The sequence below is a fragment of the Henckelia pumila genome, chromosome 1 (genome assembly GCF_033568475.1).
Source record: "Henckelia pumila isolate YLH828 chromosome 1, ASM3356847v2, whole genome shotgun sequence".
Taxonomy (NCBI): domain Eukaryota; kingdom Viridiplantae; phylum Streptophyta; class Magnoliopsida; order Lamiales; family Gesneriaceae; genus Henckelia; species Henckelia pumila.
The window spans coordinates 2,050,511-2,066,526 of record NC_133120.1 but is presented as its reverse complement, the minus strand read 5'-3'; the positions used below and the strand labels follow the sequence as shown (position 1 = coordinate 2,066,526).

At 33.8% G+C, this 16,016-nt stretch overlaps 2 protein-coding genes and 1 long non-coding RNA gene across 8 annotated transcripts; 2 read left to right on the top strand and 1 right to left on the bottom strand.

Annotated features, from left to right (window-relative positions):
• Positions 1-1,194: 1,194 nt before the first annotated feature.
• On the top strand, positions 1,195-2,382 carry LOC140877313 (uncharacterized). The gene has a single exon (XM_073280852.1). It carries the CDS (start codon positions 1,195-1,197, stop codon positions 2,380-2,382), a length of 1,188 nt encoding a protein of 395 aa, XP_073136953.1.
• Positions 2,383-2,774: 392 nt separating this feature from the next.
• On the bottom strand, positions 2,775-6,280 carry LOC140875664 (uncharacterized). Of its 6 annotated transcripts, XR_012148555.1 has the most exons (6): positions 5,804-6,280; positions 5,597-5,685; positions 5,327-5,495; positions 3,434-5,059; positions 3,097-3,212; positions 2,775-2,935 (listed from the first exon to the last, which is right to left on the bottom strand). It is a non-coding gene; the product is annotated as an uncharacterized lncRNA (long non-coding RNA). The 6 variants fall into 6 exon arrangements; XR_012148552.1 differs by having other exon boundaries at positions 5,597-6,280; XR_012148553.1 differs by having other exon boundaries at positions 5,327-5,685.
• A 606-nt stretch (positions 6,281-6,886) lies between these two features.
• On the top strand, positions 6,887-8,957 carry LOC140877307 (uncharacterized). Its single transcript, XM_073280849.1, has 3 exons — positions 6,887-7,801; positions 7,862-8,118; positions 8,198-8,957. Exons 1-3 carry the CDS (start codon positions 6,887-6,889, stop codon positions 8,955-8,957), a joined length of 1,932 nt encoding a protein of 643 aa, XP_073136950.1.
• Positions 8,958-16,016: the final 7,059 nt, after the last annotated feature.

The following is a 16,016-nucleotide window of genomic DNA, read 5'->3' as shown; positions in this document are numbered from 1 at the left end:
ACCCTAAGTAAATTAATATGTAACTGCTAGATCCAAGATCAAATAATATTTACATATATGATGACCAAGAAAGTAGATTAAATCTGAAAAAAAGTTGAGATTTTATGTGCTAATTAATCTCACAAACCCACAAATTTTGACCTAAAAAGTTAAAATATTGAAGGGTACTGGATCTCTGATGGATGAAGGATTTTGTATGGGGACAACATATATATATATATGTATATATCACATAAAAAGGGATTCAGAAATAGTAGTGAAGGGTGTGTTATTGTGGCTCCAACAGCCAACTAAGTATCCAACAAAGGACAGCTTGGTTTCTTATGATGAAGCTGAGGAAAGAGAAGAGATAAGTGGGAAACAACCTCACTGATAGAGATTTTTATTAAATTCATTCTATCTGATTCACTATCAAATTATTGTGCATATCTTGCTCTATATCACATGGAATCATTGCAATTAATTACTTATACCAATTCATGTTCTTTCTTTGAAATTTTCCAATTTATGTTCAGAAGTCATTCTGAACCTTCAATATTTTTTTAGTTTTTTTTTAAAATTTTTAAGATTAAGATCTCTTGCAAAGTCTAACTTAAAGAGTTTGTGAATTACCATTTAAAATACCATTTATTGACATTAAAAAAAAGGAAAAAGAAAAAATAGTTTGCTAGGGAAAAAAGTTTGAAAGATACCATTTCTGGACATTAAAAAAACAATCATTTTCTTCATTTTTTATTTCTGATTTTTGAATTTTGACCATCAAATTTGTTGCTTACTTGTAAAATTCATTTTTTTGGGTGATTTTTATCATTTATACCTTCTTTAACCTGACCATGCTTTTAGAGTTCTTTGCATCATTTTTTTAATGTCAAGAAATGGTATTTTAAATGAAGCACAAAAAATTGGTATGAAGAGCTATGATTTTCCTTTTTTATCAAAGCTAAGAAATATGCAAATTGCATCATTTTTTTAATCTCCAGAAATAGTATTTTTCACTGCTTTGTATCAAAAAATATGTCCCAAACTTGCATTTATGTCCGGCTGGTTTATGTCAAGTTCACTACGATAAAACTGCTAAATAAATTGTTTATGGTTGTTTTTTAATTATTTTTTTACTTGAGGCTTGTGTTTTGATCTTGTTGTATAATGTACACTTTTTTTGAGGTAGATTTTGGCTGATTAGTTATTAAAAAGATGGACAAAGAGTGGATGTCAAAAAATAGGTTATCACATGAATATGAGGTTGGGGTAGAGTCTTTCTTGCAGTTTGCAATGCGAAACGCTACCGATCCGAATGAAATAGCTTGCCCATGTTCAAGATGTGGTAATCTGAAGCTGAAAGATGTTGGCACTATAAGAGCACATTTGTGTTGTAATGGTATAGATTTAACATATCATAAATGTATTTGGCATGGGGAAAGATCTACAATCGAGAACTCAATGAATTATAGTGATCAAGTAGGGCGAGATGAACAAAAAACTTTTGCTGAGGACCCTTTTGATATGGTACATGCAACATATGATAGTTATGCTGAGAATCCAAACCAATTCCATAAGCTACTTGAAGATGCCGAGAAACCTTTGTTTCCGGGATGTACTAAATTTACAAAGTTATCAGCATTTGTGAAATTGTATAACTTGAAGGCAAAATATAGTTGGAGTGATAAAAGTTTCACAGACTTACTTAGTTTGTTCGAAGAAATGCTTCCAGATGACAATGAATTGTCTTCATCTTTGTATGATGCAAAGAAAAGCTTGTATGCATTAGGGATGAATTATGTGAAAACTCATGCTTGTCCTAATGATTGTATCTTATACCGGAAGGAGTTCGAGGATTTTTCCAATTGCCCTATTTGTAGGATGTCAAGGTGGAAGTTGGGTAAAAATTCTACGATAAATGAAGGAGTTCCTACAAAGGTCCTTTGGTACTTCCCACCTATTCCAAGATTTCAAATATTGTTTCGGAACAAGGAGATATGCAAGGAGTTAACTTGGCATGTTGATAAAAGAATTCGTGATGGACACTTGCGTCATCCGACCGATGCGCCCGCTTGGAAAGTAGTTGATCACAAGTGGCCAGATTTTGCTGCTGAACTTAGAAATCTTAGATTGGCCTTATCAGCAGATGGGATCAATCCTCATCGTTTGATGAGTTCTGCATATAGTTGTTGGCCAGTTGTGATGATAACTTACAATCTTCCTCCATGGTTGTGTATGAAGAGAAAGTTTATGATGCTCACTTTGTTGATTTCTGGTCCCAAACAGCCGGAAAATGATATTGACGTTTACTTAGCACCTTTGATTGATGACTTAAAAAAATTATGGGCACTACAAGAAAAATGCTCATCAACAACGGCTAAAATCCGTTGTTGTAGATCCTAAAAAACTGTTGTTAAAAGCAGTGTTGTTAAAAGGGGTGCTCAAAGACAACGGTAAAAACTGTTGTCTTTTTCTTCAAAGACAACAGTTTTACAACAGTGAAAACCGTTGTCTTTTCCTTCAAGACAACGGTTTTTTACCGTTGTCTTTGAGTATGTTTTTTTAAGCTCAGGTATTCAACAACAGTTTTAAAGTATCTACGACAACGGTAAAAAAACGTTATCTTTTTTGAAATAAAAAACAAAAAAAAAATAATACACAATTTTATATTATTATAAATCATTTAAAATACAAAATTAAAAATAAAAATTTCATATAAAATTTTTCAACATTCGAAAATAATATTTACAACATTGAGATATGTAAACAAACAATAAAATGACAAAGAACGACACTAATAAAACAAAGGTAAAACAATTTTTTCTTAGATGTTGATGTAGAGACCACACTCCAGCTCATAATGCTCCTTTATCTGTCGAAGTCTTCAGTTTTTTTGATTTTCCCACATTCTTCCCAATGCTCTAGAAATGAAAGCTTTCCTGAGACGGTGTACTCCCTATTGAGACACCCAAATTAGACTTTGAAAATAATGCACATCAACAGTAGGCCTATATCAATTAAGCACTAAGATATAACATGTGACATAGTGCTAAAAAACAAGTGACAAAGGAATTAAAGTGTTCAAGTTCACAATTAGTAAGTTGAAATATAACATACCAGTATTATTTCGAGGGTTGAAACCAATGGGACTAGTAGAGGAGGACGGATTGAGAGGGACTAGCCATTCATCCAGCAAGAGGAGTTGGCATAGGACCTTGAGTTAGCAGAAATGACTAGACAAACAGAGAAATATTTAAATAAATTAAGTGTGCAATACCCATAATAATTATCATAACCAAGCTGAATCAAATAAGAAAAATCCAATAATTAAGTGTGCATCTAGAAATTAAATACGAGATTTCGAAAATCATTTGTGATAGACGAATATAAAAATGAGCATCAAACTTGCGATTACGATCGAAACATATATAAAATGGAGAAGTTGGTGTTATACCATGAAACTGGCCATCTTTTCCAACTGAGGAGGTAATAATTCGGAAAATGATGAATATACTTATGAAGCATTCTTCCCATCTTAGGAAAGCGAATAAGTTCTCCAATCTCCTGTGAAGAAGGTCATAGTACCTTTCCCAAGACTTTTCCAACTTCATTTGGAATACCATGAAACTGGCCATGATTTGTGGAATACCATGAAACTGGCCATCTTTTCCAACTTCTCGACTGAAATTCAACTTATAACACAAAAACTTTCACGGAAAACTGACAACAAGAAAAGAGAGATATGGAAGTAGAAATGTGTTGTGTTCTAGCTCAATCTCTTATCTCAAGAACCGAGCAGTAGTCTGTATCTCAAAAGATCAGTGTACTTTTTCTAAGGTACAATAACTCAAAAAATATCATGTAACCATCTTAATTTTTCTGTGTTCTACACATAGTACCATATCTTAAAAGCCCGTAGAATAAAGTAACTTTAATCTTTCCATATCATATGTACCTTTGTGTTTACTTCCATCCCCATTTATGATCGATATATATCACATGCATTCTATATAGTTTGCATAAACACTAAACTTAAGCATTCTATCACAATATAAATTATGAGATACACATAGATATGGTGTACATAATGAATTGTTTCAGATGCAAATGGGAAATAAAGTTAATTTTAAGGAGAATACTCGTGAATTTTGTGGCAAATGCATGGAAAACTAGCAGTGCATATATAGACATAAAACTATTAATTATTATCACTACTCATAATTAAAAAGAAATAAACTACAGGGGTCATTTTCATGACAAGTAAGCTATAGATAGACATACAAACTTGTATATGTGGGGAAATATTGGATCAGGATTCTTGTATACTTTTACTATTTTTACAACATAATTAAGCAAATAAATATATAAGACAATTAATTATATATGTTCCTTCAATTTATATTTATTTGATGAAACCAACAAATTTAAATACCAATAAGAAGGCATAGATATATGGAACAGATTAAATAGAGAACATGTAAAATGCAGAAATCTTTAGTGTTATAACCCCAATCCCCTGCACCATGAATTTTGACTTAAAAATCGGAACAACTTGTAAGATCAATGGCATAGTACACAACACAAAAATTAAAGGAATTATCAAGATATAGGTTCCAATTGTTCAACTCTGGCTCTTTGATGATATTCTTTAAAGTCGCAATACGGTCCTCGACAAAACTAAATGTAGAATAGCAAATAAGATTACTATTTAAAAGCTGACAAATAAATACTGAAGAGGACCATAGAAAAAAATAGATTAACGAGTCCAGGAACTTACTGCAGGGCTATACCTTGATTTTCGGGCATACTCTAAAGCTTCTTCAACACTTCTACCTTAGGACTAACAGATTTCAGAAGAAACGTTTAACTTTAAGAAAGAACAACACAAGGTCTGACCTCGCGAAGCTTTTGTTTTCTTTCAATAACAGAAGACCGTGAATAAAAAATATATCGACAAAAACTGAGTAAAGTATGAGATAAGGAAAAGACCTTGAAGAAGGTGTTCAAATATCGGGGTGACATTCTATTTATGAGAAAAATCGGAGAGGAGCGCAGACCTTTCCCATCGCAAAATGGCAGCCTGTTGAACTCGAGAAATGGTGTTACAATGGGAAAGAATCATTGAAAAGACTTGCAAATATATATATATATATATAATTATATATATATATATATTAAATTGAAGCAAACAAAAATCTTCCTCTTATAAATATTATAATATAAATTTAAATACAAATTGCAAAGGAAAGTTATAGGAACTTTCTGGATTGTCGACAACACAAATTGTAAAATGAAGCAATAGTTCTAAATCTTCGTGATGTAATTAAAAAGGAAAATCAATTAATACCTGGTGAAGTTTTGGTTCTTTCTCTGTTATTAAAGAACTAACTTGGAAGACAAATGCAAACATGGCAATTGCAATGAAAAAGGTGGCTCCTGACTTTTGTATCGCATAAAAATTTCAAGTGCTGGATGAGTGAATTCCTTCAAATTGACAACCCAACTAAAGCTTGGTTCTGAATTTGAAACATAATAGAGTTTAATATCAAGAAGGAAAATAAGGCAGTGAAATTATGCTTAAAATGATGGACAAAATCAAGCATCTCAGTTGTTATACCCCCAATTAGCAAACTTGCAATTTCACGCTCCGTAGCAAGTTGAAGGGGAATTTGAAATTTGAGAGTTGGATCTTCGAAAACTCCTCTCCTTTCAAGTGGAGTGGAATTGGTCTGTATCCCATAGCTAATAACCGAGGGAGGGAGGGGTGGGGGGAAGCAAAATTTGATTCTTTCAAGAAACAATCACGAGTTGGAGAAAATCTTACCTTTTGTCGGACCGTAATCTGATTATGACCGTAACTGGGATTCTCGATGGCTTTATGTACGTAAAAAAGACAGAAAAATTGAACTGCTTGGAGAATGGAATATTATCCTAGATCTGAGTGACGAAGCCCATGAACCGAAACACGATTCTTTCCAAGTCTTTCAATGATTCTTTCCCATGGACTCCAGCAAGCTCTCAAAGAAAATAACGATCCAGCAAAAATTTATACGTGAATCGTGGATATGGAATGGAGAGATGAGTCAACGAGACACCGAAAGAAAGAACCTATCGAAAAAAAGAGAGATTAAAGTTTTTACCAACATTGAGAGAGTGGAGTTCCAGGGCTGAGAGCTGCGAATCCAATTCAGTGGCCGGAGGAATGTTGTATTCGGGCTGTTTCTGCACACCAATTTGCGATCGATTGACGATTAGGGCATTGGAGTTGTGCTGGGTCGAAGGGGCGACGTGTTGGGGCTAGGGATTTCTTTATTGGGTTTAGCTTTCCTTTTTGAGTTCCCTCCTCTTAAACGTATATATGTATATGTATATATTAATTATTAATTAATTAAAAAAAGAAGAGAAAAAACTGTGTATGTATATGTATGTATATGTATTAAAAATTAAAAAAAAAAGAGAAAAGACAACAGTTTTTAAAACCGTTGTCGTAGACCCCAAAAACACGCTAATAGACAACAGTTAATTAAAACCGTTGTCTTATGTCATAAAAACCCGCTCATAGACAACAGTCTATATAAACCGTTGTAGTAGGCCCAAAATAAACGCTCATAGACAACGTTTTTAAAAAAATGTTGTCTTATGCCCCCAAAAAAAAACGGTTTTTCAAAAACTGTTGTCTTTTTTATTGAGAAAACGCCCAAAGACAACGGTTTTGATTAAAATCGTTGTTATTGGGTGAAAGACAACGGTTTTGGCATAAAACCATTGTTGATTGAGTGTTGTTGATTAGCATTTTTCTTGTAGTGGGGATATAGGTGTTGAGGCATATGATGCATGTCGAGAAGAAAGTTTCTCGCTTAGAGCTGTCTTACTGTGGACAATCAATGATTTTTCTGCATATGGGAACATGTCAGGTTGTGTTGTGAAAGGATATCATGCATGTTCTGTTTGTGTGGAAGAAACATGTTCTACAAGGTTGAAGCATAGTAGAAAAATGTCATACACAGGCCATAGAAGATTTCTTCCTCCAAGTCATCCTTATCGAAGGCAGAAAAAAGCATTTAATGGGAACCAAGAGTTAAACCCCGCACCGAAACCATTAACTGGGCATGAAATTTTAGATAGAGTTGAAAGAATTAATTATCGCCCGGGAAAAGTGAGTGGGAAGTGTCAGATGCAGCATGGTGATAAAATATCTTGCTGGAAAAAGAAATCTATATTTTTTGAGCTTGAGTATTGGAAACATCTACATGTTCGACATGTTCTTGATGTGATGCACATTGAAAAAAATGTTTGTGAAAGTCTGGTCGGTACGTTACTTGGCATTCCTGGAAAATCAAAGGACGGGGTAGCAGCAAGACTAGATCTTGTGGAGATGAATTTGAGGATTGATTTGGCACCAAAGATGGGGGAGAAGAGAACTTTTTTACCAGCAGCATGTTATACTCTAAGTAAGGCTGAGAAAAGAAAACTTTTCAATTCTTTGTTTGAAACAAAGGTCCCTACAGGTTATTCATCCAATGTTAAAAATATTTTGTCGATGAAAGACTTGAAACTTGTTGGCTTTAAATCACACGACTATCACACTTTGATGCAACAATTGCTTCTAGTCGCCATCCGTGGTGTCTTGCCTAAACATGTTAGAGATGCTATCACTCGGTTTTGTGGCTTCTTCAATGTGTTATGTAATAAAGTGATAGATGTCTCAGAGTTGAATGCTCTGCAAAGAGAGATTGTGACAGTATTGTGTTTGCTTGAAAAATATTTTTCCCCATCTTTTTTTGATATAATGATTCATTTAACTGTTCATCTTGTTCGTGAGGTCAAATTGTGTGGACCGGTTTGGTATAGGCAGATGTACCCATTTGAATGATTCATAAAGACCTTGAAAGACTATGTGCAAAATCGCAATCATCCTGAAGGGTGTATAGCCGAATATTATATTGCTGAAGAGGCTGTGGAATTTTGCTCCGATTACATGTCTAATGTGCATACAATTGGGATCTCATCAAGACATCGGCAAATACAACTTACTAAGCCTTTGTCTGGTTCAGTATTGCACTTTACTTGTCATGATGAGTTGAATCAAGCACATCGTTATGTATTGGAAAATGATGTTGACGTCGATCCTTATATCGAGTAATTTCTCTTAGCTATTAATATTTTTTTTACTTTACTTACATTCTATTGGTTAACTTATCAGTAATCGTTTCATTAGGAAGCACATGGACTTTTTGAAGGAAACGTTTCCTCATAAAGCTAAGTCCAAAAAGTGGTTACAAGATGAGCATAACCGGACTTTTATTCACTGGTTACGTGATCGTGTGAGTGCAGTTGGTAATTCCACCTGTCAAATATCCGAAAGATTGAAGTGGATAGCGCGTGGACCTAACAATCAAGTGTTAAAGTACTCTAGTTATTTTATTAACGGAGTTACTTATCATACAAAAGAGCGTGATAATACACAAGTTGTTCAAAACTCTGGGGTAAGCTTAGTCGCAAAGACAATGCAAGTTGCTAGTGCGAAGGACAAAAATCCAATTGTGTCAGACATGATTTTTTATGGAGTTATTCAAGAAATATGGGAACTCGATTATCACAAATTTCAAGTTCCAATGTTTAAATGCAATTGGGTTGAGAATAATAACGGTATTAAAGTTGATGATCTTGGTTTCATGTTGGTAAACCTCAACAGAATTGGATTCAAGTCTGACTCTTTTATCTTGGGCAGTCAAGCAAAGCAGGTATTTTACATTGAAGATCCTCAAGATCCTACATGGCATGTTGTACTTTCCACTCCTACCAGGGATTACATTGAATACATGAATTTGGATGAGTTGGAAAATGAGGCAATCCACTACCAGTGTTCTACAAGAGGGTTTGTATCAATGAAATCAGTGGATGATGACGGAACAGATGAGAATGAACCACCGTGCATTCGTGAAAATTGTGATGGGACTTGGGTTGAAAATAATTAAATGTAATATTTTGTTTATACTGCCACTGTTGTTTGTGTCTTTAGAAATTTTATAATATTGTGTATCTATGGTCCCCTTCATAAATCTTATCTTATTGTTAATTTCTTAGGACATAACATGCGTAGAGATTTGAATAACCCAATTCACCATTTTCTTCTAATTTCATCTGTGCATAATGATTATCAGCAGCGTCACCAATATTCATGCCTAACAAGTTGTCTATTTTTTGCAGGAATTGGGTCATTGAGGAGCTTGACAAGATTTCGGCATTCAATAATCTCCTCATTTCTTTAATGAAACTATGGCAGCTCGTGCAAAGCTTCCTATAGGGTATCATGTTGATGAAACGGTTGAGAAGAGTAATATATTATGGAGGATTGATAAGGCTAAAGGAAATAGTACTGCATATTCTGCGACTAACAATAGTTGTGAGGGTCAAACAGTAATTGAATCTAGAGAGACCGAATCAACAAGGACATGTAGAGGTCGTACACGTTTGGATAAGCTTGTTAGGCAAAGGGTTCATGGAATCAGGAAGGATGTAAAGTTCAACAAGATTGGACAGCCAATTGGAGAATTTGCGGGTGAAATGCAAAGTTATATTGGCGTTCTCGTTCGAGAGAAGATTAAGATAAGCTACAAGACGTGGAAGCAGGTTCCAAATGATGTTAAAGAGTTAATATGGGAATCGGTGAATGTAAGTTATAATGCTTAAACAATTTCAATTAGCTCTCAAATGGTTACGATATATTGAATGTGCTGTTTTTTAAATAATTTTATGCAGCTGACGTAAAATATTGACCAAAGCTGGAAGAAGGGATGTCTAACTTCAGCAAATAATAAATGGCGTCAATATAAAGCTCTTCTCACTCAAAAGTTCATTTTCAGCAACCTGGATAAACCAGATGAGTTGAAAGATCCACCGATTGGCTATGGTATTACACGAGATGACTGGAGTTCTTTCATAATCAGCCGCATGACTGACGACTTCATGGTAAGATTCATAATTTGTCTTTACAAATAAGTCAATTACAATATCATTAGTTCTATTTAAATCTGATACGTATGTGAAATGTTCAATTAACTAGAAAGAAAGTGATGAGAAAAAGAAGAGAAGAAGGCAGAACGTATACCCTCATCGGCTTTCCCGTAAAGGATATGCACGTTTTCCTGATGAAATTGTAAGTTTATTGAAGCTGCTGGTTAATATTGCACAGTAATATATTTTTGAAGCTGCTAGTTTAATATTTGGAAATCAGATTTCCTTATGGATGGCATGTTGCACATGATTTTAGGCACATATTTTTGTCCAATAATTCAACACCCATTCTATTTTCAACCTAAAATGACTGGATATTTTATGGTCTGTATTTTCAAATGATATCCACTTTTTGCTGATGAAACTGTAAGTATATTAAACATGCTGGTTTAATCATCGATAGCAACGAGTTAGCTAATTATCTATTTTATCTTAATTTTATTTACTGGAATGATCATTCATAGTTGAAAATTGAAGGCGTTATGTACATTCTTGTTATGAATATCACATTAATGAAGATGTCCCACCGACTGAAGAAGTGTCTCCTGCGTTGTCCATTTATTTATGTGCTGGAATTTATGTTCCAAAATCTGTATTCTAAGATTGCTCCTTGTTTATAGGCATCTGAATTATGTGATGATGATGAGATAAATCGAGCTCTTATTTGGAAGAGAGGACGGGTCAACAAGGAGGGTGAATTTGAAGGCGATGATCTGAGAATGGCAGTAGAAAAGATTGTATGCAATCAATACATGATAATCAATACTTTGTTATTTATTAAAACTGATTTAGTAATTATTTGTATGTTTGGTGATTACAGGATGATTATGTGCAAAAAAAATATAGGGGAAGTTGCACTTAGAAGGGGCAAAGAAAGATATCCTTACAAATGCACTTGATTCAGAAGAACATGCTGGGCGTGTGAGGGCTGTTGGAGGTCATATCACTCCAACAATCTACTTTAATGTTGGTAGAAAATGGAATATTCCTCTTGATGATGGTCAATTAATCGTTCGTCATCAAAAGGAATTGGTAGAGGCAAAGATGCTAATTTCTGAACAAGAAGCACGCATGGTAGAGCAAGATGCACGCATGGTAGAACAAAATGCACGCATGGCAGAGCAAGATGCACGCATACAGAAACTTGAAGAAATGTTCAAAAAAGGTGCATGCGACATTGAGGTTGATGAAAAAGGAAGTTGCTCAGTGAGGTTACCTCCCATGAGTGAAGATAAGATCAAAACAGAAAAGAGTGTCCCAAATTATGAAACTTTGATTGATGATGACATGAAAGTTTTGAGCAAGGATGAGTATCTTCAGGTATATGTGTGTTTAATTGTGGTTACATTACATGATATTATTGTAAAAATAAGTTGCATCAATTTATAACATGATTGATTGTCTTCTAGGATAAGCCGGTTGCTTTGACATTGGTTTCTAAGACCAATGTCTTTGCCTATGGTACAATTGTTGATGTCAATGGGGCTGGTAAGTTACTTCATGGTGCTCCATTACCCATGAATTGCATGCGCGTCTTCGTTGATGAGGCTGTGGAGAAATCAGCACTGTTGCCATTTCCAATACCAAACGAATGTGATACTGTTGTTGATGCTATAGGAACCCATGTGGCTTGGCCTGCACACTTGGTAGTGATGAAAGATGAGGTAAAAATGTTGGTTCGGGTTAGTTAATATATAAGATTTTTTCAGAGTTGTAATATGTTCAGTTTCAGGGCGTATCCATCCTTTTTTCACCACTAACATATTTACATGTGCGATTTTTCAGAAGCCTCAAAGGAAGAAAAATTATGAGATTGTTTCTGAATAATTGAACAATATAAAAGTTTATAAACAAATTTCAGACATACAAATGCACCGGGCCGGGTAAAGGCACAATTGCAAAATGTGGTACAGGATTAGCATCACTTGTCTCACCAAAATAGAAAATGCAAAGTAAACATGAAAGATATTTAAAATTAGAGGTTTCTTTGTTTGAGAAGGAGAATGATTATTAAAACAAAAAAATGGAAGCAAAAACATGTCACAAATTATGTAGGATTTATAAAGTGAGCCGACTACTACATGCAATTGATATATTAAAATGGCAAAAGCGAATTCTGATAGTGTAAATAATGTAGTCGAAAAGCAATAGACATCCGGCTTTATGTGGAGAATCGAGTATGATTCCTGTTTTTCTCGATAAAATGCGGATGCGTATAAATATAATATGTACAACAATATTTACAAAAATTATATCGTAAGATTTTTACATTATATCGTGAGATTTTGTATTCGATTATATCATGAGATTTGAAAAATAAAATTTTTATAGTGTAAGATGTGTAGTACAAATGTGGTTATACGTGTGACATTACCCTATAAGTATGGGTTTTGGATTCGGGAGAACATGGTAGCCAGTATGTCGAAGGATCTAATTGGCTACTGTGTCTTTAAACAAAGAAAACTCGAATTAACTTCAAATCAATATCAATAGTATCCTAACAAAATCTCCGAACAACCTCGATCGATTGATATTTGTTTTGAAATAATTGGTCGTAATTCCATCAATTCCATATGTATCCAAACTTGATAAAAATGAAAAAATTGAACACTTCAATTGTTGGGCAAGTGTTTTGACAGATCGGCTAAGTGGTGCAGCAAGAAATCAATTAGTTTTGGTGTCATACAATGTTGGGTAAATCAGAAATACAATATCACTTATAATTGATTTTTTCGACAATTTTGCGAAACGTGTTAATTGACTATCTGTTTTGTGCCTAGTTGTCATTGGATTCTCACTGTCATCGATCCTTATGTGGAGGTGGTTTATTTGTTGGATTCACTTAGTCATCGCAATCGCTATGAGGACTGGAAATATGTAGTGGATATGTGAGTATATATTCTTTTTTTAATTAAGCATTTAATTTAGTCAATGGAACACTTATGTCGAATCTTGTTGCTATATGAAGGAGCTTGAAAGATATTTATTATATATGTTTATCTGCAATAAATTGAAAAATATTTAAACATGTATTAGTCATTGACAATTTTTTGATAATATAGGGTCCTCGCCAACTAGATGCAAAACAGTGTGGGTATTATTTGATGAGATTTATGAAAGAAATTGTTGAAGGAAATGCTACCAGTGATAAGGATTCACTTTCCTCAATAGTATATTTAACATATTCTCAATCTTCTCAAATAAGTGTGTTTATATCATGTTTCTTCTTCATTATTGTTTTTTTTACTAATATAATTTGAGTTTGTTCACAGTTCATGAAAACAGTTTACTCTAATGAAGAAATTGATGAAGTGCGATCTGAATGGGCGGAATGCGTACTAGACTATATTAATTATGACTAGGTATCTTTAATTAATCTTGTTTTATTTTCTTATTGTTGTTCACTTTTGCTTAATGAGTTTTTATTTTCTGCTGTGATAATCGAATCTTGTTCTGTTTTTAAGTTCCCTGCACATAATGTGCTGTTGATTAATGATGGTTCTCTAACGAGTTGTACTTTCTATGCGTGACTTCCTGGAAATCACATTATCAGTGTGCATCGTTATAATCTTCGAGTAAAATAAATTTGGAGTTCACTACCTGTAGTTTGCAGAACAAAGGAAAACAGAGCAGAAAAATAAAAATGTGAATGAAGGAGGTTGTTAGTTACACTTCGTTAATTATAAGGTTTTGAGGTATTTTACTTTTTGCCTTTTCTATTATATTAAGTTTGAGACCCTTTTAAAAACTGAATTGATGTGTTGGTGTGGTCAAAAATTGAATTGCAAATTAAACCTACCAATATTAACTTGATAAATGGATTAGTGGAAAAAAAAAAACTTCCACGAACAGTTTTCTTCCGCAAAACCAGTGTCAATCTCCATTTGTTCTCTCGATTCCATTTTGTCGTTTTGCATGCTCCATAAGGTCCTTTTATTCTCACTATTCCAATTTCTGAATTTCTTTCCGGTTCATCCAAAATTAATGTTTTTGAGTTAGAGTATTTTTAATTAGTTGATATGGATTATGGGTGAAGAACATTTTTTATAAAAGTAAAGTGCAATGGAAACCATCCATGAACAGAGCACAGAAGAGAAGAGGCGCAAGTTTTTTATTTTTCTAAATCCAAGCAGTTCGATTTCTATTTTTCTATTATTGTCGATGTGTATTGTTTTTTTCTCTTGGATTGAACATAGTTTTATATATGCGTGCATTCTGATTTTGTTTGTACTATATATGCATTTTTGAATTAATGTAATTGAATTCATTCTTTGTTTAAGATGAACTGGTATTAACGACATGCTAGTATGAATTAAAGTTGGGAGGCTAGCTTATTGGGATGTGGAGTGGAACTTAAAATGGTGTGTGGTTTGAGTTATTGGGATGTGGAGTGAAACTTGAAAGTGCCAAATCCATGGTTTAGCTTGTGGCCTGTGGGTTGGTGGGAGCCCACGGTTTGTGTCAACTGGGGGCTATATTTTATGAATTCAATACAAATGCTAAATGAGTTGAATAAAAATCTGCACTGCCTTCCTTTTGGAGTTGCTGAGTTTTTTTCTTTTATTTTTTCCCATCACAAGCGAGAGATTAGTTTGCTAGTTGTGATTGGATTCCATGTTTAAATTGGTCTAAGTTTGAGTTGAATAAAAATCTGCACTGCCTTTTGGAGTTGCTGAGTTTTTTTCTTTTAATTTTTCCCATGACAAGCGAGATATTAGTTTGCTAGTTGTGATTGGATTCCATGTTTAAATTGGTCTATGTTTTTGTTGATAATTTTGGGCTGAGAATGTGTTTTTTTGTAGGTAACTCGGGAGTAATGCATAAGGGGTTTTGATGCAAGGATTGAGCTGTGTTTCAGATCGCCTTGGTATAATGCGTATAAGTCATCTCGTGAACATCGTTATCAAGAACACATGATGATTTATGTTTTGATACAACTATCTTTTGGAACTACTTTTGTTACATTTATCTTATATTAGCTAGGATATTTTGAGTTTCGATTACGTAGCATTATCTTCCAAATTAGATGTGTGTAACTCTTTTGGAACTTGAAGATTTTCATGGATTCAATGTAGTAAATATTTTATTTTATATTGGTTTCTTTATTAATATTTATAGTTCGTACGAAGATTAATTAGGCAACGGTTTTAATGACTTTAACATGTGGTCGGACAAAACGACTACAAAAACAACTGATTTATGTTATTGCAAAAACCGTTGTCGTATACCACAAAATACAATGGATAAACACTGTTGCAAAAACTGTTGTCGTAATACACAAAAGACAACGGATATACACTGTTACAAAACCGTTCTCGTAAGCCACAAACGACAATGGATATAAACTGTCGCAAATCTGTTGTCGTAAGTCACAAACCACAACGGATATAAAATGTTGCAAATCCGTTGTCTTAAATAATAAACGACAACGGATTTACACTGTTGCACAACCGTTGTCTTTGGAGAAATACGACAACATTTAATAACTGTTGCAAAATCGTTGTGGTAGATAGCTACGACAACTGATATAAACCGTTGTTGTATGGTATGCTTTTTACAACACCCCCAATTACAACGGTTTTATCCCCCCCTACGACAACGGATAATATCCGTTGTCGTTTTGCAATTTTCTTGTAGTGTATAATGGATTCGAGCCTAAAAAAAAGCATTTCCCAAAATGACACATCTATTTAATTTTTTAATTATAAAAATGGCTTTGAATTTTTAATTTCAGTCCACAATTGTTTTTTTTCCGGGAAATTTAAATATTTTCTCTAATGTATCACTAGTAGAATTTTCGCTTTTTACTTCGCCATTATTTACTTCGCCAATTAATAATTACGAAGTAAAATGTGACAATCAACTTCGCTAATAACACGAACAAAGTAAAAACGCACCTTCTACTTCGGTACTTAAAAAACCCGGGCTTCACTAAAAATTTTGGATAGTATTTTACTTCAGCATACTATAATTGATGAAGTAAAAAGTAATAAATTAAAATTTTTAATTATAATTGATAC